Raw genomic sequence first — 26,295 nt, 5'->3', positions numbered from 1 at the left:
TTGCTTCTCCAGGCTGAATAATCTTGACCCTCTCAGCCCCGCTCCATAGCAGAAGTGTTCCAGCCCTGTGACCATCTTCACGGCGACCCTCTGGACTTACTCCAACAGGTCCATGTCTTTCTTGTGCTGAGGACTTCAAAGCTGGATGCAGTACTCCAGATGTGACCTCAGCAGAGTGGAGCAGAGGGACAGAATCATCTCCCTTGCCCTGCTGGTCATGCTTCTTTTGATGTGGCTCAGGATACAATTGGCTTTCTGGGCTTCAAGCACATTGCCAGCTCATATCCAGTTTTTCATCCACCAGCACCCCCAATTCCTTCTCTGCAGGGCTCCTCTCAATCCCTTCACCCTGTACTAATATCCTGTTCTGTCCTTGCACTAGAATATTTAAACAGGAAAAGGAAGAGGTTGGGCGACATGAGATATTCCCCTGGGTACTAGGTGACAAATCAGTCCAGATTCCACTGCTGGACTCTGTTCTCAGGGAAGAGGGGAGGTGTTGGACCAGCTGGGAGATGGCTCTCTGGAGGAGACCCCAGATTGAAGGTGGTCTCTGCCCTCCTCCCACTCTGGGACATCTATGTATTTTTCATTCCTTTCAACCTTCCTTGGCTTGGTTCCTTCAGAGACCTCCCTGAGGAATAAAGAGGCCTGGTATCAATTAGCTCCATGAGACAGCTGGTTATAATCTCCTCTGATGTCCTGGCATGGAGAAATCCCTAGATGCTCTCTGAGAGAAAGGAAACGGTCCAGTTTCTGGTTTAGCTTTGTAGACTGTCAGGGCTGCCTTGGTACTTAGCCTGGGAAACTACGGCCAAGCATCTGCCCTCGTTCCTCATCTCCTCTGGCACAAGCGTCCCTGCTGTGGCTCACATAATGAGGTTTGTACGATGCCATCTATGCCCAGAGCCCCAGAGAAGGATTTCGAGGCAACACTGGGAAGAATCTGGCTCCATGGCTGAGCCTCACCTGGTGCCTGGCCCTTGGTGCTGCTCCTTTGGCCAAGGGCACCGACAACTTGAAAGCCAACAATGTCAAACTGAGCCCCCCTGCTCAAGAGCGGTTATTTTTTAAGGTCTGGGTGACTAACAATCCATGATACTCCTTTGAAAGAGGACACTTGGTCCCCTGAAAATGGCTTTTGGAATTCCATCAATGGTGCATTTCTGTCTGGGACTTGTTCTGCAAAGGGAAATGGAAAAATAGGCACAACCAAGAAATGTCATGGTTATTCATAGCAGTAACAAGTGTCTGCTCTATTGTACAACCTTCTTAATCATTTTATGTATAGATTCCCAAGAACTTTGCAGGCTGTCCCAGGATATCTCTCTTGACACTATTCTCATGCAGCCTGCCAGCAAAAAGACATCTAATGGTATCAGGTCAAAAATAAATCAGATAGCTATTTCATTCACTGCAAAGCATACAAATTCCAGGAGGAAAACACAAATATTTACCTAGGACAAGGTTGTCAAATTATTTTTTTGCCAATGCAAATGAGAGAGAAAGAGTATTTGCAAAACAAATGTAAAGTTTCAATCTGGAAACTTTTCTAAATTAAACTTTTCTTTTGAGATACGGAGGAACAGGCTCAGACAAGTACTTTGTACTGAAATTTCCTACATTTAAGTTTACGAACCTAACCTAACCAAAACACAGAGGGAAATTGGGATGTTATGGGTCATTTTGAAAAACAGTTTAATTTTCTTCTGTTGACCCAGTAATTCTCTCTCCTCTTTCACGAAAACTTAAACCTCCTGATAAAAGACCATTATCAGCCTTCAGGATCTCGCTTGGGTGATTCAACAATCTCATTATCTAACTTTTCACAGAAAACATACACATTTTAATGCTCGATATTCCTCTGTGCATCTGCTATCGATCACTTGTGGTAGTCCCACAACCTAATGGTGCCCAGAGGTCAACAGTTTTCACAGTTAAGCTCACAAAACCAAGGGAATAAAGTCCTTGGAGTGAGGAATTACCATTTCCCTATGGGACTTCCAGCTTCTACACACATGCTCCTGGATGTAACTGCAGTACAAATAGATTTTATTAGTAGGAATAACAAATAATGAATCGTTCCTAAATGGTCACATTCTTGCATTCTCTCTTGTTTTGTTTAGGCTTTTTTTTTTTTTTTTTTTTTTTGCTATTTGCTAATGGCAATAAACAGCTTGGTTGGCTTTTCATTTGTAAGGCTTTCCAAAGTGGTTTTGCAGGCATTCCCATATTTAATGGAAACATCTGTCTAGCGGGATAATTTTTGCTTCTTACCAGTATCAGGGGTAATAAAGGCACAGCTACTGCTTAGAGCTGATGTCAGCCTTTGTGGTTTCTGCAGGAACCCGAACCTGCCATAGTGTTTCCGTTTCATGGATGGAATGAAACAGAGCAACATGCAGTAATGATAACATAGGAGAGGATGAAACCAAGGGAAAGCTTGCTAGTGCTGAAACTTTTTGGAGTGACCAGGCTAGGACCAGCAGAATTGGTTAAAAGAGGCATTCAGAGTTGGTTAAGAGAGGCATTCAGAGTGGGGTAGAGACCAACAGCCACTAAATGAGGAAGGATTCAATCTTGTGAAGGAATGAAACTATCTCTGGGTGCAAGGATCTGTGCAGGTATCAGGGCGACAACAGTGGTAACTCCAGTGGCAATCCCAATGCAGACACCTAAATTCAGTGTCTTGCTTTGCAGAGCCATTAAAAATGCCCCCACGATTGGCTGTGTGCCTGCCAGACCCCTGAATAGGACTTTTTTTATAACCTCTGAGGTCTCCATTGCAATGAGAAGGGGAGAAGGGAGAAGAGCAAAGCTCCCTGCCTGAGGGGCTGGGTGGTGCTTGCAAAGAGAGGTCAATGGGACAATTTGGGCAGTGTAATTGGGAGAGAATGGGACAGCACGGCAAAGCATAAACAAAGAGCCGGCCAAGGAAAGAGGGTCCTAAATTTTTCATGCAAGAGGGGCGTCTAACCTTGATACCCTTTGCTCCTGTGACTGGTGCAAAGGTGTTTTCTTTTCTTGGGTGCTGCGCGGTGGTGGATCTATGATGCATGATCATCTGTATTGAAGACAGCCTGCTTTATTGTAGCCAAGAATAACTTCCAATGCCTGTCCACCTGAGAATCTTACTGATGGACTATTTGATGGGAAAAGAGTCCTAGGGAAAACAGCCCCTGATACCTCCTGTGGCTGGTCCAGTCCCTTTGTCTACCTATTCACAAGCAAAATGATTTCTCGTGGACTGTGGCGTTTTTTTCAAATGCATGTGGTAGAATTGTTTCCTTGTTAATTGAAGTTCGGGATAAAATAAAACTTGCTCTCCTGTGAGCTGCTTTATCCTTGAAATGCAAGTCAGTCCTGGACTGGAGGAGGAGAAGGGTGAGATGCAGGCATTTGAAAGTGAAAGAGGTAAATAGGAGAAAGAAAAATGGACTTTCCCTGACCATTTTTCTGAGGTGCTTGACCCAGTCACCATGGTGACCATAACCAAGTGTTCGAGAGGCATGATGACTCACATCTGACAGTAGAGAAGCATTTCTGAATCTGCATTTCAGCACTGGCTAATGGGGACCTCACGGCTTTGTGGCCTTGGGAGCTGTTTCCTGCTGAGTTTGGAAGTAGGATCATTGGAAGAGTTACTCATGGAGCAAAATGGCAGCAGTGGACCCAACAATTCTCAGTAGCTCATGAAATAAACCCTCTGGTACAATCCTGAGTATGCAGTTGGACATGGCAGGTCCATTACACTCATCCTTGAAGATCTCTGTGGCATAGAATTGTAAAATAGGTTGGGTTGGAAGGGACCTTTAGAGGTCATTTAGGCTCGACCCCAAATGATTCAGACGAATCCGAACCATGCTGGAGTAACAGCCAGAGCACCAAGCTGCACAGGTTGCATGGTAGCAACCACAGGGGATGTCCACCAACACAGTGCAGGTGGTTGACTTCTCCATCCTTTCTCTAGGTGGAAGCCGTGATCTGCAACTACTGTTGCTAACTGAGATCACCAGAAAGGACTGCTTGTCACAGAATTATAGAAAAATTAAGGTTGGAAAACGCCTCTAGGATCAAGTCCAACACCACTGCACCTACTAAACCACATCACAAAGTGCCATGTCTACATGTTTTTTGAACATCTCCAGGGATGGCGACTCCACCACTTCCCCAGGCAGCCTGTTTCAATGCTTCACCAATATTTCAGTAAATAATTTTTTTCTAATATCCAATTTAATTTTCCCATGGCATAACTTGAAAACCTTTCCATTGTTGTCAAGACATCCATTTGTCTGGTGCTACTTCAAGAGTTTGAGTGTAAAGTACAAGGTTGGTCTCCCAAAGTGACCAAACCATAAGTGATCTTCTCCTAAAGGGGAGTAAATCTAGACAGACTAGTGGAGAAATGTGGTTGATGAAAGAAAAAGGGAATTCATTAGGTGGGATAATTTTTCATTTTCTCAATGCAATAAAAAGAGGCTACACAGGAAGAAGACATCAGACTCACCTGTCTGCCAGAAGAGTGGAAGCCAAGGAGGGAATATAAATACTTGAGGAAGATGATGGTATGGATACAAAACAATTTCAAATGAGGCATAGCTATGTTCCTGCTGCAAACAATAAAGTTTCTAAGAGTTGGGAGCAATATGATCCAGAACGGCCTCTCTGAAGGCACAGACAGCAGTGGGTCGGGGACTGGGACATAAATAGAGTTCAGGTAACTCTGAGTTGGATCATGCAACCTAGAGATCTGCAATGGCTGTTACACCTTTCTCGAAATGGTGACAGCTGCCTGTGGTACTTGCACACCAGAGCCCCAGAGGAGTAGATACAGGAGGAGAAACAGGGAGAAGAAGAAGAGCTACAAAGGAAGAAAGCATTTGAGGGATTGCCAGTGCATTTGGTAGGATGGCAGATGGGATCACATTTTTGTCTTCTTTGCTTTTCGATAGCTTGCCTGAATTCTGCTCTGAGTCACCCACTTCTGCTTTCAGAATGGTTTTGGAGCAAATTATTTTTGTTCCATACATTAGGCTGCTAATTTAATCACCTGGTTCCTCTAAGTGCATGTTGGTGGGTGTGCAGAGAGTGTACACCAAGTGAAGGAACAGACCTTTCCCAGCTGAACGTGACAGGCTGATGGCCACATTCAATGTAAACAATCGTGGCTCAGCCCCCTACCCTCACTGCTTTTGACTTAAAAAGCCTCAGACACTGGGAAAGTTCTGTTTTGAATGTAAATACTTTCCCTTGCCCTGTCATTGTAGCAGGAAAATGAAACCACCCACGTCCTGCTTCCCCTGACCTTCAAGGAGGTTCATGGATCCATCCTGCAGGAGAGCAGCAGCCACATTGCCTGCTGGGGTCATCAAGGAGTGTTAATGTAGCCCAGGAGGAGCCTGTCATGCTGTGTGTTTCTCAGCTTGTTCTCACATCTCAGCATTAGCAGGTGGGTGAAGACCTAAAGCTGTGATGAGATGAGCTTCGTGCACACAACTGCTCTATCCAACAGCCTTACTATCACCATGTGTACTAAATGGAGAGGTCAAGCCCACCACTGACAGTTAACTCCATGCTTTCCACCTAGTTGGCCAGCTGGGTTCTACTTGCCCAGATACACATGCCAAGTAAAGGAACCTACAGTAGACACCTACAGGGCAGACCAGTCACTCAGATGTTTTTTTCTTCTCTATCTCTACCAGTCAGCCCTTCCTTCTAGGAATTTCCTATATCTTCCCTGCTATTACTACATCAAAGCACTAGGTGTGGTTTTTAATGCTTGATAGTGATGTAAAGGAAGCCAGGCTGGCTCCTCATAGGCCACCTGAGAAAACAGCAGTGACCTTTTTATTTTTATTTTCATTTTCAGAGTTCGCCTGTGGAAGTGTGCATCTGAGTGGAGGTATTGACACACAAAGATACCAAACTTCAGGGCACAACCCCCACTCCAGTTTATGGGATAAAGAAAGAAATGTTTGTGTGGGCAGGTTAACAGAAGTATTTTCCATGTAGATGTCTGGTTTTCTGTTGAATTTCTTGTGAAAGCAATCCAGGGTGCAATCCTGGTCATCCTAAAGCAGACATCAAGATTACCTATCTGTCTACTGGCATGAGACATAAATGCCCTGGGGAGTCCCTCCTGGTCTCTGGGTATCCCTCTAGAAGAGTGTAAGGATTCTCTAGGTTCTGCCTTGCAACTCAAAGCCCCACATGATTCTCTCATCTGCCTTAGGGGATCTTGAACAGCATTGGACATCGCTTAGGGAAGTAAACTGCAATCCAAATCTGGTTGCAATCCAGCTTTTTTTAGACACGGACAATAATGGGAGCTGAGACATCCATCTGACATGCAGACACCTACCCATAGACAACTATATACAGAAGTTTTCACCTATGACTCATGTCCTCCCCCTAATCTTTTTACCTACTTGCAAACCAGAAATAATGACTTGAATGCCCCCTCCCCTGAAACAGCTCCTCACTATTGCTTCCCTTCTCATTCATGCCTGGGGACTCAGGGAGAGAGGGTGATAACCAAGGAGCTGCTGAGATGCAGTGGGAATTGGACCTTTCTCCCCAGTTGCCTTCTGAGCACTGCAGAAGTTACCTGCTAATACCTGCACCACTATTTCCTACTCCTTTGCCTCGATACCATGAAAACTGCAGTCTGAATGCACGCAGATGCCACTGGGTGCTGTCCTACCTCCCACACCTATCTGGATTCACTACTTTGAGCTTCTCCATGCTAAATATAACATTATCGTTTGTACAACACCTGACACAAGAGGGGCTGAAGCTCATGACTAATGGGCTTGTGCATGGATATGGATCTCAGAGAGTTCAAAATGCAGACAGCCCTGAAGTGATATAACTGTGTGGTGTCACTGGAAGTGAAGCACAACATGATTAATCCCAAGTAACTCTGGTTTTGCAAGACAGAATCATAGAATCATAGACTGGTTTGAGTTGGAAGGGACCTTAGAGATAATCTAATTCCACCCCCACTACCATGAGCCCCGTCCAACCTGGCCTTGAACATTTCCAAGGAGGGAGCATCCGCAGCTTCCCTGGGCAACCTGTGCCAGTGCCTCACCACCCTCATTGGGAAGAATCTCCTCTTAATGTCTAGTCTAAATCTTCCCCTTTCCAATTTAAAGCCATTCCTAGTGTCCTATCACTACAGGCCTTTGTATAAAGTAAAAGGAGAGATGCAATACTGGGAAAACTGTCTGCTTTGCTCCTTCTTCCAGTGTCTCTGCATGCTTGTCTCTGAGAGAGGAGTAGCAAGCCCTGTGACGTGAAGTCATTCCGTTTTGTTTCCCCAAATCCCCAGCCTGAGTGCCACACTGAGGGAAGCAGACAAGCCTCTGGCTGCCCGCCAGCTCCACTTCACAACACATCCTCACAGCTTTCCAGATAATTCCTATGGAAGGGGCTCAGGGAACAGAAATAGCCCACGGCTGAAAAACTTTTCTAGTGCAATCTGACAAGTCTCTCCTACAGAACTTGGCTTTAAAGGCAGAGGGTCAAGAGCTGGCAGCTGCGCTGAACCCAAGGCCTCTGCTCTCTGCGTTCAGACTAGGTTGGTGAGTGGCTGATGGTGTCTTCAGGTTTGTGTTGTGCATGTGTGTGCCCCAGGGCCACCCAAATTGCATTTCTCAGATCACTTATGGGGTGGAAACACATGTCACGCCCCTCACCTGAGCACAGGTGAGAGGTTACTCACCTAAGGCAAGAAATAGCACCATTGCCAACTTCACCCTGGTGACCTAGGGGCTTGCATGCGGCTCTGAGTTCCTGGATTCTGGGGCCAGTGCCCTCCACAATCCCTATCATTATCCATGGGCCGTTTCTCAGAGACCTGTGAGGCTGGTCAGAGGAAACCTGCAGCTGGAAAACAGCCAGTGATGAGATGTGGCATGAGCTCTCTGTGCTGGTTATTTTCTCTCCTTGACCTGTCCTGGGTTGGCAACGCCTGACTCAGAACCATCCTCCTGGCTGCAGGGAGGGTTTCCATCCCTTTCCTGGTCCGGTTGGCCTCTTGTCTCATTACCACAACAAAAGAGCATCATAAAGTTATCCCCACTGTCTCTATACTAGAAATAATCTGTTTTAGATTAGGATATTAATTTCCCTTTAAAGTTTCTTTCTTTGTTAGCTTTTCTCCACCTAAATCACAAAGGTGTTGTCCATGGCAGAAGACCTGGACCCAGTTCCAGTATATCCCCCCTGGAAAAGGCTGGGGAAGACTCCTTTCATAGTGGGGGCTTGCCCTGCTCAGTGCTTGCATAACTGATTCAGGCATAGAAAAACCTCTTGCAGGGCTTCCACATGTGTTTTATTTCTCTGCCACAGACCCTTTTTGGAAGATTTGCATCCTGGCTGTTGTCTCGTGCTTTCTCAGCACTTGCAGCCTTGCATTGCAGCTGTCTTGCGGAGGAATGCAGCCAGGAGATCTTTAATTCAAGAGAGATAACTCTTGTAGTTTGTTGTAGCCTTTATCTCCCTGCAGGAAACGCAGATCCCATTAGCTGTGATAAATAAACAAACTGCTGAACAAAAGAGGGGCAGGTCTGATTCTTGGTCCTGAACCCAAGTGGCACCAACTGTCTCAAATTCATAGTGCTCTAAGGATGCTTTTGGACAGATTTGTGTTGGAGAGAGCTGATGGGGCATGTCCAGTACTCGCTATCTCCTGCCAGTGTTCCTTCACTCAGTGCCATCGATGTACCCACTGTGAGCATCAGGAAAGGCAACTTCAACTTATCTAGGGCAGGAATCCCTTCCTAATGTTTGGTTCATATTTTTTTCCGCTACTGGAGGGGGGAAAAAAAAAGTTGCATTTCAGGGGCCTTAATGATTGAGTTGTGAATTGCCTCAGGTTGGAAGCTTCCTGGGAGGAGGAAATGCCCTTTCTTTAGTGAGCTTGCAGTTGGTTTTCTGCCACTAGACGTGGTGGTTCTCTGGCTTGGCTCCAAGTGCATTATCTAAGAAGCCCTCTTAGAGAAAGGCTATTCATTAGGAGTAGCTAAAGAGCCATATCCTGCTCCAGCCACTCCAGTAAATCCATCCTTGGGCTAATCACAGCCATAAATTACTGTGCAGGGAGAAATAGAATCTTCTATCCATATGAAAGCTTTATGCAGCACCAAAACAGAGAAAGCAGGACAGGCAGAAGTAACTGTCGTGTTGGAAATACTAGAGAGCTACCAAATAACCACAGTTCTGTAAGTGGTGCTGCAACTTCCCTAGCCAAAAATGATCATAGAATGGAATCATAGAATTATTAAGGTTGGAAAAGGCCTCCAAGATCATCAAGTTCAGCCATCAGCCCACCACTATGCCTACTAAACCATATTATGAAGTGCCATATCTACATGCTTTTTGAAGACCTCCAGAGATGGTGACTCCACCACTTTCCAGGGTAGCCTGTTCTAATGCCTGACCACTCTTTTGATAAAGAAAGTTTTCCCAGTATCCAATCTAAACCTCCCCTGGTGCAACTTGAGGCCATTTCCACTCATCCTATCACTTGTTACTTGGCAGAAGAGACCAGCACCCCCTTCACTATAACCTCCTTTCAGGTAGTTGTAGAAAGTGGTAAGGTTTCCTCTCAGACTCCTCTTCTCCTGGCTAAACAATCCCAGTTCCCATAGCCCCTTCTCATAAGACTTGTTCTCCAGACCTTTCACTAGCTTAGTTGCCCTGTACAGCCATGGTGATGACCATGACGTAGCACCTGCTGCAAAGAAAGGAAAAGAACAACCTGAACAGAACTCTCTAGGGTCTGGCCCATGCAAAAGTCATCGATGCCTGCACCACCATTTCATAGCCAATGCACAGAAGAATAAACCACTGACTATCCTCAGAAGAGCTCTTTTGAGTTGATGCATGCAACAGATCTTCTTTGGTGACAACCCAAGAGAAAGTGAATGACAATCTCAGGGTTATTGCCTCATTCTAACATGACAAGGAAAAGAGGCAATAATTATCATAGATCACCATGTAGAGCAGAAACCCGCATTTACAAAGAGTAGGCAGTACCAGGCTTTTCTGGGAAAAGGTCTGCTCAGAAAACAAAACTGATTCACAACCTCCAGAGAATACTCAACACAATAAGGATAAAGTTTTCCTGTAAGGAATGATGGATGAAAACCCTGCTAAATAGCCTCAATGCTAGATACCTGAGGAGGACTTTGAAAAATGGATAAAGAGAATAAGGAGCTGGGACAACCTGGGCTGGTCAAAAAACTCCTAAACTTCTATTAGATGGAAAACTGTTTTTTTCACTACATATATTTCATGCGAGACTTATTCAGCCTTTTTTTTTTTTCCCCAAAAAACAACTAACCAAACCCTGAAATATTTTCTCTTGTCAATGACAATGTCCTTCTTGTGAAAGTTACAGTTCAATTGCTTTCCTGTTACTACTTTTCTGGAGGATGGTATAATACAACCTGTGGTGCTACATAGGCTAGCACTTGTATCTTGGCTAACTGGAAGACAGTGGGATATACTAGGAAATGCAGACCAGTTAGGTGGAGCAACACATAAAGGTTAACAAGGGTAAGAGACAGGGAAAATATAATCCCAGTGTTGCCGTGCAACTTACATAGAAATATCCAGGGGCAGAACTGTAATTTTCTGAATTGAATTAATATGGAAAGGGAAATTCCAAAGAGCCCTCCTCTTTCCTCAGGCAGCTCCTGTCCTCATCAGCCACTTGAATTTAGGAGCTTGTATTAAAAAGTAGATGTTGCTGCAGGCACCTCTCAGAATCCCACCTGTGTCCATGGAAAGGTGATTGCTAAAAACGTGCATAATCCACAGCCTTGCAAATGCTGAGTCCAGGATTCAGCTGCGGCAAAAAGTATTTTCTCATACAGAGAACAAATATTTTAAGAGATTTTCACATTGTTTGCTTTGCAATTTGGTTATGCATTAAAAATTGTCTTGTCTTGCTTTACCACTATGGAGAACACTGGTTTCTATTGAAGACACGAAACAATAACTTGCAGCCAATTAATATATATCCTATATAATGAAACCCCTAAATTAATAGAATCACAGAATCATAGAATGGTTTATGTTGGAAGGGACCTTAAAGCTCAGTGAATTCCAAGCCCGCTGCCATGGGCAGTGACACCTCCCACTGGATCAGGTTGCTCAAAGCCCCATTCAACCTGGCCTTGAACACCTCCAGGGATGGGGCAGTCACAACTTCTCTGGGCAACCTGGGCCAGGGCCTCCCCACCCTCACAGGAAAACATTTCTTCCTAGTATCTAATCTAAATCAATGCTAAGGAAGTTACAAAGTTAAGCACTCAAAAGATCGGCAAGGTCAAAGTGAAAATCCCATTTGGCAAATGGTAGCTTCTTATATTTAAAGAGTTTAATTTCAGGATCATGCTCTACTGTCTCTGCAGTGCCCCTGCCACACCAGTTGCAAGGAAAGGTGTGTGTTCAATTAAGTAATAGCTCAGTTGAGATATCCAGTGTCTCCTCACTGATTAGTATGTGGCTCCATACTTCATAAGCTCACCCAAACTCCGTTCTGATGACAAAACTATTTGTTTCCTCATGGATATCTGAAGGTACTGCACTCAGCTATGGCCAAATATTTTGCAAGCAAATCTATTTTTCTTTTCACAGCTCTCCAAGGAGGAAAAATGTGCTTTAGAGCCATTGTACCAGCCCACCTACAAAGCAATGCCAAGATATGCCTATATTTTGAGTGGGCCCTTGATCTTATGGAGCACTTCATATCCTTAAAGCGTAACTTCTATCAGCTCCAGCTGGAAGTGTGTCAGGCTTTGACAAATGTAGTCCCTTATTTGGCTTCACTGTGAGATTCATCTCAGCAAGTTTCATAGAATCATAGAATCATAGAATCACCAGGTTGGAAGAGACCCACCGGATCATCGAGTCCAACCATTCCTATCAAACACTAACCCATGTCCCTCAGCACCTCGTCCACCCGTCCTTTAAACACCTCCAGGGAAGGTGACTCAACCCCCTCCCTGGGCAGCCTCTGCCAGGGACCAATGACCCTTTCTGTGAAAAATTTTTTCCTAATGTCCAGGCTGTGTACTGAACAGTTTGTAGCTAGTGATCTTTGGCCTCCCCCACAAGCACTGAGGAGGCACATACTTTTGGGGTGAGAGCGTGGGTTAGGTAGCAATATTAGGATGAGATGAACTACAGCCTGAAAATACCTATTTTTCATTGTTGGTTATGTAGAAAGCCGAAAAGTAATTTGCTGAAGACTGTGTACTGTCGGCATCCAATACCAGGGATGGTCTTGTCATCCGAGAAGATGGGAACAGTATGAAAACGAGCAGCACAGGGGACTGCAGAGGAGTAGAAATGTCCACCAGGCACCATCAAGTCATTGGTCTTAGAACTCTTTTCTCACCAAGCTCCAGTCTTGCTAAACTACCCATCCTTGCCAACACCTCATAAATGTGCTTTCTTCACAGATGTTGGCCTTATTGGGCCACTTTTCTCTAATTCTTGCCCGGTCCTTACATAAAGCGACCCCCAGCCCCGATGGATTAAAATGTCAAGTTCTTGCTCTGATGTGTATGACTGCCAGAGATTTTTAAACTCAAAGCTGTCCCCGTAACATGTCTTATAGGGACTGAATGGTGTGTTTTCTCCTGTCATCTCTCTCAGACACAGCTATCTCATTTTGTCTCTCATTTGGCAGAACAAATTAAGCCTGTTACAAAGACATGGAACAGAAAAGTTTATCTAATAGATAATGTTTACCACTAGAAACTGGGACTTTATTCCAGCAGGATCCTGTAATGTTAATAAGTACTATCAGCCCTACCTAGAACACAATACACTAATCACAGCAAGTCCCGATAGATCAATCAGATGACAATTTGGGTTGTTTTCCCAAGGAAATATACTCATTTTCTTTAGAGCCTTGGGCAAAAGTGCTGTATATACTCACTGAAGTGAGCACACCTCTAATTAAAACCCTGCCCGTAGCACAAAGCTGTTACTTGCCAACATGGCATGGTTGCTAGCACCCGGTTCAAGCTGTTCGTTACAGCAAAACCAATTGAAAACCAGCTGGTAGCAAAGGGTTAAACAACAACTTTGCATGATTGTACCAAAGAGCATCTCCACCCTTCCATTCAGTCTTCAATACATCTCCTTAATGCGATTATCAGAATTAATGAGCAAGTATTTATCCAAATATAAATTAACTAAGATAGATCAGCATACTTAAAAGCTCCTTCCCAGCATACCCAGGACAAAGTTCTGTGTAAGCAAATATAAGAAACCTATCAGACTCAGCTTAGATGTGTTTACTGTTACATGATGTATTTTGCTATTGATTCCAAAACTCCCGTTGAGATATTTTATAACATTTTGCCTACTGAAACACAGTAGTTTATAAATTTGGGAGGATCTATTTTTTCCATGTTTGTGGTACATCCATTACAGCAACTGCCTCCAGATGCATCAGGACACTGCCATATAAAAACAGACATTTGGCTTTAAATAGTTTTATTTGGTGGTGTGGTGGGTAGACTGGAAGCAGAGTAATCCCATACAGGGGTCATGAGAGATCTAGGTCTTATTCCCAGTCACATCAGTGAATCAATGCATTGCTTTGGCCAGACAGAGGCAAAACCTATGTTCAATTTTGGGTGTCCAAATAATTATTTGAGGTCCAGAATGTCGCATGTCTCATAACAAGACAGATGGCAAAAACTGTCCCAACCCTCTGTGTCTGTCTCTAAGCCCTCTCTGTAGGATAATGGATAGGAAGGGAAAAGCATGATCATTGGGACACCCGATAATAATTTTTTGCTGGGTATTTTCAAACACATGTAGACTGTTTCCCTGTTGTTCGGCACTCTGGAAGTTTCTACACTAGGGCAAAATGAGTCAATCCACACTGACAAATGCTTTAGCTATACAGTTTACTCACAGGTTTGTTATCCATGTCCCTGCTTGTAATTCTCTCCTGTGCCCTTCTGGAGGATGTCAACATTTTCTCCCCGGCAACAAACCCAGCTCACAGGCTGCTTTTCCACTGTATTATCACTAGCCAGATGCAATCAATGCCCATGACTCCCAGCCAGGTGACCCATGCCTGGACTATTCATCCAGTGCTATCCCACTGGGCTCTATACCCCATGTACACCTCCCATGCCAAGGCCACCACATGCATCCTTGTTATCATGCCCTAGAAGTGATATTCTGTTAGACTACAACACAGCCCTAATGTAATGTCAGACACTCTGAACTGGGAAATAAGTAAAAAAGAAGTAGAAGTCACATTTGAAGGCTACTGAAGCAACAGTATATTTTGCTTGGGAGAGAAATGGATTTACCCACACTGCAATGCTTCAAGAACGGTCTTGAAAAACAGGTCAAGAATGGTGTGGAGACAAGTGATCTTTCCCTGAGAAAGGGAGATGGGCTAGAAGACCAATCCATCCCCTAATTTAATGAATTTATGCTAATTTGGCCTGAGCAAATTTGATGGAAACATCCAGTGGTTCAAAGCAGATTTTACCTTTTGCCTGGAAGATGTCCAATAAATCAAACTGGAGCCCGGTATTTAGCAGCTTTTGAGACTCTGGGTCAGTGTCTTTGCTGGCATTCTTAATGAATGCAAATTCTTCCTGTGGACAAGGATCAATGAGGGACATGTGGCAGATGGAATAGTTCATTGCAATTGATCTTGTTCCAGTTTGATTTGATGCTCTGGATCATAGCTAATTATTCCAAAATAGTTGCCCATTTCTTTTTCCATGCCAATTCTGCCACTTTCGCCATGACTCAGAAAATTTCAGGAGGTATAAGACACTGCCCTGACAATCAAAGTATTGAATGGTCTATCTTTCATCCTATCCTATTAAGTCATGCTTTTGATCAGGTCTTCCTGGGCACAGCAGAACTGAAGAAGTTTGGGGTTTGGTGGAATTGTGCCTTGATCTTTAGTGAGCACTTTCTGATGTCTAACCAGGGGCTGAGCTCACTCTGCAGTATGGGAGAGTATAAACGTTCACATTCCTTTACCTATGCACCCATTTTTAATAGGAACTTGGTATATTGAGGTCTTTTAGCACTTTCTCAAATGTGACTGAGACTGATGAGAGTTCAACAGGTGGTAGGGAAAGGCTTGCATGCACATAGGCACAGAGTGATGACGTAAAGTCTTTTTCCCTTAGGAAACCATACTAAATTCTCTCCTGCCAGAATAGAATTGGATTCTCCTCTTCTACCAGAACAGACTTGGTTTCATCTGAAATGTGCTTCTACCTACTGTGCTGTCTTCCTCATCATACATTTTATAAGTGACAGTTGCTGAAACCTTCTGCAAAACCTTTTGTGAAAGGACTTCTGCCCTGTGCAAAGCAGCATCTATGAAAATATTTTTGTTTTGGTTGCAGGAGACCTTTCTAAGCCTGGTGTGTGTAGCAGATGCCTTTCCTTCAGAATGCAGGTAAAAGAGACAGTAGACTATTTTTCTGGATCGTAGCTGGAAATGAGTACCAGCTTCCACACCAAAGCCATCAACCCAATGCATGGATATGGAGAGTTTTCCTCATACTGAGGCTTCTCTCAAGTCATTCATAGGATCATAGAATGGTTGGAAAGGACCTTAAAGATCATCCAGTTCCAACCCTTCTGCCATGAGTAATTACTTGTCCGGGTAACCTGCTGCTTGCAGAGGGACAGAGTGAAGGGGTCCTTGAATTATGGTTTTCTCCCTTGTGAGGTACTAGCTACAGCTGTTGCTGTGCCTTTCTCACATTGGTCTTAATTTCTAACCAATTCCAAAGAATAACAAACATGGGAGCACACCACCCAGAGTAGACTATCCTTCTTAAAATACAAGGGTAACTGAGGAGTACAAATTACTATCCTGGGTACTGAGTAGTGTACTCTTGATCCAAAGAGTTAGTTGTTTTCTCTTGGATGCTTCTAGGGTAGTCATGGTGAAGGTCTGCCTCCACTCCTGAGATGTCCCATACTGTATTTGCATGATCCCCAGCTACTGAAGTGTGGACAGGGAGCTGGGCTCCATCCCTCCTCCTGCTCTTACTTGCTTCCTCCTGGATCAGGTTTGAGAAAGCAGGTGACTGTCTATCTATAGGTGTGGCTTTAGTTCCTTGACCCACTGCATTGATACCCTACCGCAAGGACAAATCCAGCCCCTAACTTTTAGCAGGGTTTTCCATTAGCAGAAGAGCAAGCCTCTGTGGCTGTGTGATTTAAGAGAAAGTTTCTCTATTCTCTCTCTCTCCTGAAAGCTTTGGTTGACACAGGATGGAGATTTCTCTCACCTAGATGTCTTGCTTCCATTAAACGAGTTGTGTGGGGAATTAGGATTTCATCTCTTGTTGCACAACGAGCTGCTTAAAGAGTCTCATTAGCTACAGAAACTGTTAATTGTGTTAAAACTCCTGGTGGTGGCATCCTGTGCTTGGGGACATGTTATAAACCCAAGAGTGAGCTAAATTACTCAGCTGATAAATCGACTGTGGAGGTGTTGGGGAGTTTGAGCTGATTTAAAGAAGAATCTTTGCAGATTACTCAGTCATGGAGAAATGGCAGAGAGCATTTGGCACAAACATAGGTCTCGTTATTTAATTATTGATTATTTCTGTTTCTCAACGCTGATGGGATAATTATTACTTCTTTTTAACTGACACGGAAACTTCAGAAAGATGAAACAATTTGTGGAGACTCATACAGACACTGGTGACAGAGCCAGTACAGAAGTTTCTAATTCCTAAGTCCATGCTAAGTAAAGCTGAACATCTTTTTCCAGTTGACAAAATTACTTCTCCTTTAAAAATATGATCAGATAAGAGTCAATCAACAGAATGTGTCATTCATTGTCAACTTCTTGCCAATTCATGTCAAATTAAAAAAAAAGAAATCAAAGCATTTCAATATTTTTAGAAGAAAACAGATCACTTCCTCATTTCACTTTAATGTGACAGTTCATTTTGAAATGTATCTGAGTACTCATTTTTTAAAATAATCTTCCATTCACTCTCTGCTTAAATTGAAACACTGTGTTTCACTTCAATTGACAGTGATTTCTGTTTCTCGTCTTCATTTTCATTTAAAATATATATCTATATAATTTCCAGCTGGCCCCAAATTCATAGAATCATAGAACAGTTTGGGTTGGAAGGGACTTTAAAGATCATCCAGTTCCACTGGATCAGGTTGCTCAAAGCCTCATCCAACATGGCCTCGAACATCTCCAGGGTTGGGGCATCCATGACTTCTCTGCATAACATGTGCCAACACCTCAGCATCCTCACGGTAAAATTTTTTTTCAGAATATCTGGCTTAAATCTCCCCTCTTTCAGCTCAAAACGGTTCCCCCTCACTCTATCCCTGCACTCCCTGAAAAGGAGCCCACCCCCAGCTTTCTTGTAGGCCTCCTGTAAGTACTGGAAGACCATTCATAAGGTCTCCCTGGAGCCTTCTCATCTCCAGGATGAGCAACCCCAACTCTCTCAGCCTGTCCTTGTCTGGGAGGTGCTTCAGCCTCCAGATCATCTTCGTGGCCTCCTTTGGACTTGCTCCAACAGATCCATCTCTTTCCTGTGCTGAGGTCTCCAGAACTGAACACAGGGCTCCAGGTGAGGTCTCACGAGAGCACAGTAGAGGGGCAGAATCCTCTCCCTCGCCCTGCTGGCTGCACAATTATTTCATGTAAGTTTGTCTAACAAATAAATAAAAAAAGCCATTCTACTGAACCATTCCCAATCTTCTTTCCAAGGAGAATCGTCCCCAGCATGTTTCAGTTCGTGGATTTACAGTGAACTTTGCTGATTCCTCTGAGTTTCAGAACTGCCTCCTGAGCTGTGAAATCAGAGATTAAACCTTGCAGAAGTTTCTGTTCTCCTCCTAGAAAACATTGAATGTTTCTCAGATTTGAATAGGAAATTGCAGTTAATAAAGGGGGTGAAATCAAAGGCAGCAAATTTTGTAGTTCTAAAATAAATGATCTTTCGCCTTGTTTATATTACATGTATAATACAGCAGGAAATAAAGATCAAAGCCATGTTTATAAAGAACTTGGCAGGTTGTGTACTTGGAGGAAGCAAATGGGTTCACGGGAGGTACGTTAAGAATGGAGTTTGGATTTTTATGTGGCGTAAATCAGTGTCTCCTTTGACTTCTGTGCAACAGTGAGGATTTACATCAGTGAGAAGCTGGTTCAAGGGCTTCAAGGGAGGACAGATATGGTAAAAAATGATACTTCTCTAACAAAAAAAGTATTTGTGAGATGTTTGTTCTGTTTCCAAGTACAAGGAATAACTTAGTGGAACAGTATTCCGACTCCCAGCTTAATTAGCTGTAAGGTGTAAAGGTGTGCATGAGGGTCAGAGAGAGTTTCTGCCCTTCTGATCAGCTAAGGAGGTGAGTGTCAGACTGGGACTGTCCAGAGAGCTTAGCCTTCAGGTACTAGCATCTCTCTGAGCCCTACAATTCCCAAACTATTTACTCGCAGGCTACAAAAATCCCTCAATACAGCTGATGAATTAAAAGGAAACTGAGGCACAGTCAGACAGGATAATTCATCTGAGTTCTTGCGGTGAAAGAAGTTTACTGCAGCCTTAATGCTGCCTGCCTGAGACATACCACAAACCCTCATGCTCTCAGAGGGTGAAAACTCTTCACAGAAGCAATTTCACCCCTATGGAGAGCTGAGATAAACTCATCAAATACCACCCTCACCATGGAGAGAAACTGAAACAAAGAAGTGCAAGACAGAAGCACAGTGAGACCAGACACCCACACTCTTGATCCATGACCCTAGGGACACCTCAGCTTGCAAGACATCATTGATCCTGGTGAATTATCCCACTGGAAGGCAGGTTGGCATTGAGCGGCCCCCATCAGGTGTCTAACAGCCTTAGGCTCCAGTTGTCCCCAGGGGGACAGCCACAATGCTGGAGGGAGATCGAAATTTCAGCAGGTCAAAATGAGTCCTGCAGTCACGATGCTCTGCTTCCACTGACTTGAGAGGCAGCCGCGAGCAAGCAGATTTGAAAAACCCTGAGAGAAAGTGCAGAACTTGCTCTAATGTTTCCCTGGCTGCAGGGTTACTTGGACACAAGTCCCTGGTGGGCTGTGGGACACGTGGGTCCCACCCAGCAGACAAAGTGACAGACCTCTCTGCTTCGCTGAGCTCTGTGTAAAGTCCATCCTCTATATTCGTATGTTATTTAAACCTCTTGTCTCCTCCTAGGTCTAGCTACACCACTCCAGAAGGTTAATCTGATGCCCTGAACTGAGTGCCTGCTGTTAGATGAGGCGAGGATGAAAAGCACTGGCTTCCCTGCACTTTCTGGGCAGCACGGGTGCTGGAAGCAGATGTTGCTTTAGGCTACACGTGCCCCCTGCCCAGTGGGCTCTGTGCCGGCTCAGACTCCTCTGCACGCAGAGGGTTGCGTCCTTTACACCAGGAGAAACTGGTGCACTGGGCTCCAACTTGCCTAAATTTTAGAGCACAAGCTGTCAGACACCCCAAACGAACATCCAGAGGCACAGACACCCTGGCAGGGACAGGAGCTCAGGGCACAACTCCCGCAGGAGGTGGATTGGTCCTGGGAAATCACTCAGGACCTTGTAGATAAGACCCCGTCCTGCTTCAGGCCCCTGGTCAACACTGGCAAGCTGGGAAGTCAGGAACCATAGAATCATAGAATCATAGAATAACCGGGTTGGAAGAGACCCACCAGATCATCGAGTCCAACCATTCCTATCAAACACTAAACCATGCCCCTTAGCACCTTGTCCACCCGTGCCTTAAACCCCTCCAGGGAAGGTGACTCAACCACCTCCCTGGGCAGCCTGTTCCAGTGCCCAATGACCCTTTCTGTGAAAAATTTTTTCCTAATGTCCAGCCTAAACCTCCCCTGGTGGAGCTTGAGGCCATTCCCTCTTGTCCTGTCCCCCATCAGCTCCTTCAATACCCTTGGATGAATCCCATCCGGCCCCATAGACTTGTGGGTGTCTAGTCGGGCTAGCAAGGCTCTGACCACCTCCTCTTGGATCATGGGAGCCTCATTTTGCTCCTCTAGCTCCTGGGTTTGTACACAGATGGAAGGACTTTCTTTACAATTAAACACTGAGGCAAAGAAGGCATTAAGTACCTCAGCCTTTTCCTCATCCCCTGTCACTGTTGTTCCTTCTGTGTCCAAGGAGGACTTATGTTCCAGGCTCTGATGCTGTCCTTGGAGGAACAAACATGTCCAACATCTTCACCGGGTCACAACAGAGGTGGGAGTTCTGGGTCCACAGGGGTAGATCCAGTTGCCCTCCAGCAAACCGAGAGGAAGGGAGGCTGGGGGCAGGGACGGCAATGCTGCTTGGAGACCACTGTGCCATAATTCCAGCCTGTTTGAAACAGAGCTGCTTCCTCCTCTGCCTGAACTTTACTAATTAAACAGCTGAACGCAGAATGAATTAATTAAACCAATTATTATGCTGTTATTTTATTCATTTGCTGTTTACTTTGATTGATTATATGACTCCGATTAATAAATATTGAATAAGTGTTAATTAATTGAATTAATTCATTGCTGGTTTAGTCACCTATCCCTCATCTCCATGTATTAGTTTGTAACCTGGAAGTTTTTCCCAAGGAGCAGGCTTCTGGGGGCTCAGCCATGGACAGCGAGGTGGGGATGGGGGATGGGGTCACTTACCAAAAGGCAGGACGAAGAAGAAGGGGAACCAGCAGAGGATAAAAACACCCACAACGATGGCAAGAGTCTTGGCTGCCTTTTTCTCACGGGAGAACTTGAGAAGTCGCACAGAGAGGGAGCTCCTGAAGTTGTGCCCCTTGCTCCGGGTGCTGGAGAGAGGCTCCTCCAGCACGCTGCGGCAGTGGATACGCAACACCACCTCCATGGATTTATTACTCTCCTTCTTGACCCCTGCTTCCAAGCTCCGGGTGGTCCGCCTGGCCACCACGTAGATCCTGAAGTACATTACCAGGATGACCATGAGGGGCAGGTAGAAGGAGAAGAGGGAGGAGAACAGGGCATAGCCCGGCTCCTCCGTGATGCTACAGATGCTTTCGTCCGGTGGTGGCGGCTCCTTCCATCCCAGCAGTGGCCCAATGGAGATGACCATGGAGGAGAGCCAGACCACCACGAGGATGACCCCCGCCTTCCTCTCAGTCATGATGGTGGGGTACTTGAGGGAGTATTTGACGCCGATGTACCTGTCCACGGAGATGATGCACAGGCTCATGATGGAGGCCGAGCAGCACAGCACGTCCACCGCTGCCCAGATGTTGCAGAAGATGCGCCCAAAAACCCAGAAGCCCAGCACCTCCAGAGTGGCCGAGAAGGGCAGCACGGTGGTGCTGAGCAGCAAGTCGGCGATGGCCAGGTTGACGATGAAGTAGTTGGTGACCGTCTGCAGGTGCCGGTTACAAGCCACCGAGAGGATGACGAGGATGTTCCCCACGATGGCCGAGAGGATGAAGAGGGCCAGGAAGACCCCGACGCCCACCGCTTGCACGTCCAAGGTGAAAGTCAACGCGGTGCCGTTGCCCTCGGGGATCTCCTCACCCTGCAGCCCCCAGGACCAGTTGGCACCGCTCCGGCTGCCCTGTCCCGTCCGGTTCCCACTCAAGCTGCCATTGCTCAGCTCGGGGAAAGTCATTGTAGAAAAGGTCCGGGCTCCATGTAGAGCGAGGAGAAAGCGACGCCGAGGCTCGGTCCCCTCGGCATGATCCCCGCCACCCCCTCCGACCGGCTCAGCCCCTCGGTCCCCGCTCCCCGGGGCCAAACCCGCTCCCTCCGGCCGGGATGCTGGGATGCAGGGAGAGCGGGATGCTCTGCTCCTCGCCGCTCCCGAGCCCCGAGCCGGCTCCGAGCCGTCCCCAGCGCTGTCCCCCTCCCTGCCGAGGGCTCCGGGAGCCGCTCAGCCCCTCTGCCGGCCCGCCCCGGGGCGAGGAAGGCTCGGAGCCCCCCGGCTGCCCTCGCATGCTCCGGGGGACGCGCTGGGCAGCGCCCGGCGGCTCCGCTCGGGAGAGACCCGGGAGGGGGGCGGGAAGGGAGCCCCGCACGTCAGGTGCCGCTGGAAGAGGGGGAGGAGAGCCAGGAGGAGGAGGAGGAGGAAGAGGAGGAGGAGGAGGCGGCAGCAGCGCTGCTTTGCGGGACGGGGTGAAGCCGGCAGCAGCGCCCGAGGGGGAGGAGAGGGGATGGGGAGGGGGGTCAGGTCCCCGCTCCAGGCACGGCTCCGGGGCTCCGGGGACCAGCGGAGGGGTTAGGCAGGATCTTGGGGGGCAGGAACGTACTCCCGGGGGAGCCCAGGCGCAGCTTGTGGGGGTCCAAGGACCGACAGAAGGGGGAGGGGAGAAACCCGCTCGGGGAGGGAGGGCAGGGACAGCTGGGGGCGAGGAGGGGGTTGGCACCTTCTTGGAGGGATGTCATGCACTCCGAGGGCTGGGCAGGCACAACTTGGGGTGCAAGAACCAGCGGAAGGGGTAGGCACGTTCTTGGAGGGCAGACACACACTCCGAGGCGAGGGCAGGCACAACGAGGGGCTTCAGGAAGCAAAGGAGGGGGTAAACACGCACATGGGGGGCAGAAACCCACTCGGGGAGGGAGGGCAAGCACAACTCGGGGGGTCCAAGGACCAGCGGAGGGGGTAGACAGGCACTTGGGGGCAGGCACCCGCTCTTGGGGCGCTGGCAGCTCCTTGAGGGGAGAAGACATCCCCATAAACGGAGAGGCAGCCACTCGTGGGGGTGAGGGGCACGCAGCACCGGGATGCAGGCACCCCGGGGGAAGGGGAAGGTACCCCGCGCTGCAGCCGCCCCGGCGCCGCGCCGCCCGGTGCCGCCAGGGGGCAGCAGAGCGCAGGGATTACCCGGTGGGTCCCCCCCACGTCCCGGGGTCCTGGGCTGCACCCCTCACTGCAGACCATGGACCCCCACCCCACCGCCACGAGGCTCCCCGAGCCACAGCATCCCACCAGGAGAGATGCCCTGCGAGGCTGTCAGGTCTCCCAGTCCCAGCATCCCACCAGGGGGGATGCCCTGCGAGGCTGTCAGATCCCCCAGTCCCAGCATCCCCCCAGGAGGGATGCCCTGCGAGGCTGGCATGTCCCCCAGTCCCAGCATCCCATCAGGAGGGATGCCCTGCGAGGCTGGCATGTCCCCCAGTCCCAGCATCCCATCAGGGGGGATGCCCTGCGAGGCTGGCATGTTCCCCAGTCCCAGCATCCCACCAGGAGGGATGCCCTGTGAGGCTGGCATGTCCCCCAGTCCCAGCATCCCATCAGGAGGGATGCCCTGCGAGGCTGGCATGTCCCCCAGTCCCAGCATCCCACCAGGAGGGATACCTTGAAAAGCTTCCAGGTCCCCCTGAGCCCCAGCATCCCACAAGGAGGGATATGCTGCAAGGCTGCCAGGCACTCCTCAGTCCCATCATCCCACCAGGAGGGATGCCCCACAAGGCTGGCAGGTCCCTCATTCCCAGCATCCCACCAGGAGGGATACCTTGAAAAGCTTCCAGGTCCCCCTGAGCCCCAGCATCCCACAAGGAGGGATACTCTGCAAGGCTGCCAGGCACTCCTCAGTCCCAGCATCCCACCAGAAAGGATGCCCTGCAAGGCTGGAAGGTCTTCCCCCTCCAGCCCCAGCACCCCATCAGAAGGGATGCTCTACAAGGCTGGAAGATCTTCCCCTCCCAGCTAAAGCATCCTATTAGAAAGGATGCCCTGTGAGGCTGGCAGGCTCTCCAGCCACAGTATCCCAGCAGAAGGGATGCCCTGCAAGGCTGGCAGGTCCTCCCTGACTCCATCATCCCACCAGGAGGGATTCTCTGCAAGGCTAGCAGGTCTCCTTTCTGTCCTCCAATCCTGTCACCCCAACCCAAGTACCCTCGCTATTTGCTTCAGAAAGCAGACGGGACCATCAGGGTCTTGCATTCAGGGACAGTGTATGATCAGGAGCTGTGCCTTAGCCCTGCTGCGTGACTTGGAAATGGCAGTTTGTGATGAAAACATATAGGCATATATTTCTGGCTAATTTAAACAGAATTGGTTCCCCCCCCCCCCACTGATAAAAGCAGATCCTGTTTTACATGAGTTTCCTCCCAGTAACTCTACTCTCCTGCCTCCATACATTGCCATGGGGATTGACCCCTGTGTTGAACAGGGGCTTGCCCTTGACTCCTTTCTACTGTACACAGGAAATATTTCCTTAGACTGTGTTTATCCATGATTTTTCAACTTTTCTTTCTTAAAAAATGACTTTAAAGGGCAGTCCAAGTGGACAAGGAGGTGATTTAACTGCTGCTCTGTCAGCATGCAAGATCTGTTGTTGGTTCATGGGATATGAGGGAGGACAAAAAAAAAAAAGTGTATATTTGTTCCCTTATTTCCCTTGACAGTCATGGCAGGAAATGACACATTTATGATCATCCTTATTTATTCCATGCACTTTTCTTTTCCTTAAGGTTTTACTTTCCTACTTAGAACTGGATTTTTGACCATGCTAGGAACAAGCATAGTAGAGCAACTGGAAAACACAAGCAAACAGCAACAAATTATGTACAAGAAGAATGTTCAAAAGGTTAGTTTTGCTTAAAAAAACCCACTCAAAAAACCCTTTAAGTTGTTTTTAATGTGAATTAAAAAACCCTATACGCCAAAACACCCAGCATCTGAGGTCACATTCTCGTTTTCCCTATGTTTTGGTGAAAACATGTCAACCACCAAAATGAAGTATCATTTCTTACTGGGATGCTAAACTCAGCATGGGATAATCTCAACCCATGGAATTTTGTAGCTGTATCTTTGCAGCTACACAGATTGTGGTCTAGATAAATATATCTCATCTAATCTGTCCAGTGACATACAGAGATAAAGAAAACATGTGCCTTTCTCCAAATTTAAGGCTGGACCGAGCTTCTCACGCACAGTGGGATTTTAACCAGCTTTTTTGACCAGAAAAGAAGGGGTACTCCCAAATGACACGATAGGAAATGCCATTAGAGTGGAGATTGCATCCCCTGATCTTTCCTCCTCTCTTGACCTCTTCAAAAACTACTTACTCATGTTGTTGAGAGGCTGGAGCTGGAGTGGACCGCAGGGTTCGAATGGGATGCAGGGATGGAATAGCTGAGATGATGGTGCACGTTTTGGTGGGGTTACAGCTGGGACTGCTACCTCGTGTGCTGCTAAGGACTGATAGATCTGTCCCAGCCATGCATAAACCTTTGAGGTTGCACTGATGCCTTTCCCCTCCCAATGAGGGTAGGGAGACAGCGCATTCCGTACCATCACCACACCTCAGCTAGTGAATATTAACTTATTAAGGTCCATTTACATCAATGCTTTCTATCTGCCTCCTTGTTTCAGTCTAAACCAGGGCAATCATGGTTAATTTAAACTAATGAACAAGTTTATAGTAATGCATTTAAACCCAAATAACAGTTTAGGTAAGTCTGCATGGAGGAGCTGAAGGGTTTGGAGTAAACACACATGGAGATATGTGAGTGCCCAGGACTTTGCCAATCTGTTGAGTTTGAGCTGGAAGGAGGTGCAGGTCCTTCCGCTCTTGATGTGTTACATCCCTTTCCTCTCTATTTCTTACCTTTCTTTATCTCTTTGGGGCAGAGTTTATCCTAGGACTTGGGTATTGCTATATAATGATGTGAATAGAGTTTTTAATAAAAATAAAGACAGATACACCTGATGAACAGGGTTTGTCACACTGTAATTATACGCTATGCTTGAATCTTGAAAAGGAAAGGCAGTTTTTTTCAGTACAAAAGACCACAGCTTAAAGGATTTTGATCAACATTTGCAAGTACTCCAGGTTTATACAAGGCACATGAAGGAGAGTCAAGCCTTGAGTGCACCCTTGCTCTTCAAAACTGTGGTGAAGACGCCTAGAGCATCTCTCAGGTCCAGAACCGGGTGAGATGGACCCTGGTCATATTCAATGCAGAACAGTGCTGAAATGATAATATTTAAGTGATTGTAAAAATGGGCTTTCCATGTCACGGGCAGTTAATTCAACAGTCCCCTGGAAGCTGGGATCAGTCTTTGCTGCGTGCCACTCCCACTGGAGGATGTCTAGCTCTGCTGGCTCCTGTGTCCAGCTGACCCCAGGTCTTCAAGCATATTAAAAAGCAATCTAGAAGTACTTTTAAGGGGTGATTAAAACCTGTAGTGCTGTCCCTTGAAGTGCCCAATGTGGAACTCTCAAGAAATTTGAGATGTGGACAGTAATTGGGAGAGGTAAAGGGCAAAATAGGGACT

General features: G+C 46.9%; 1 protein-coding gene across 1 annotated transcript in view; it reads right to left on the bottom strand.

Annotated features, from left to right (window-relative positions):
• ADRA1D (adrenoceptor alpha 1D) overlaps nt 1-21,725 on the bottom strand; it is a 50,087-nt gene extending 28,362 nt beyond the window's left edge. Inside the window, exon 1 of the mRNA XM_069856650.1 lies at nt 20,715-21,725. Coding sequence (XP_069712751.1) covers nt 20,715-21,681 — 967 coding nt within the window. The 5' untranslated portion in view covers nt 21,682-21,725. The remainder of the gene's footprint in view (nt 1-20,714) is intronic.
• Nucleotides 21,726-26,295: the final 4,570 nt, after the last annotated feature.

The sequence above is a fragment of the Phaenicophaeus curvirostris genome, chromosome 4 (genome assembly GCF_032191515.1).
Source record: "Phaenicophaeus curvirostris isolate KB17595 chromosome 4, BPBGC_Pcur_1.0, whole genome shotgun sequence".
Classification (NCBI taxonomy): domain Eukaryota; kingdom Metazoa; phylum Chordata; class Aves; order Cuculiformes; family Cuculidae; genus Phaenicophaeus; species Phaenicophaeus curvirostris.
This window is presented reverse-complemented; position numbering and strand designations above follow the sequence as displayed.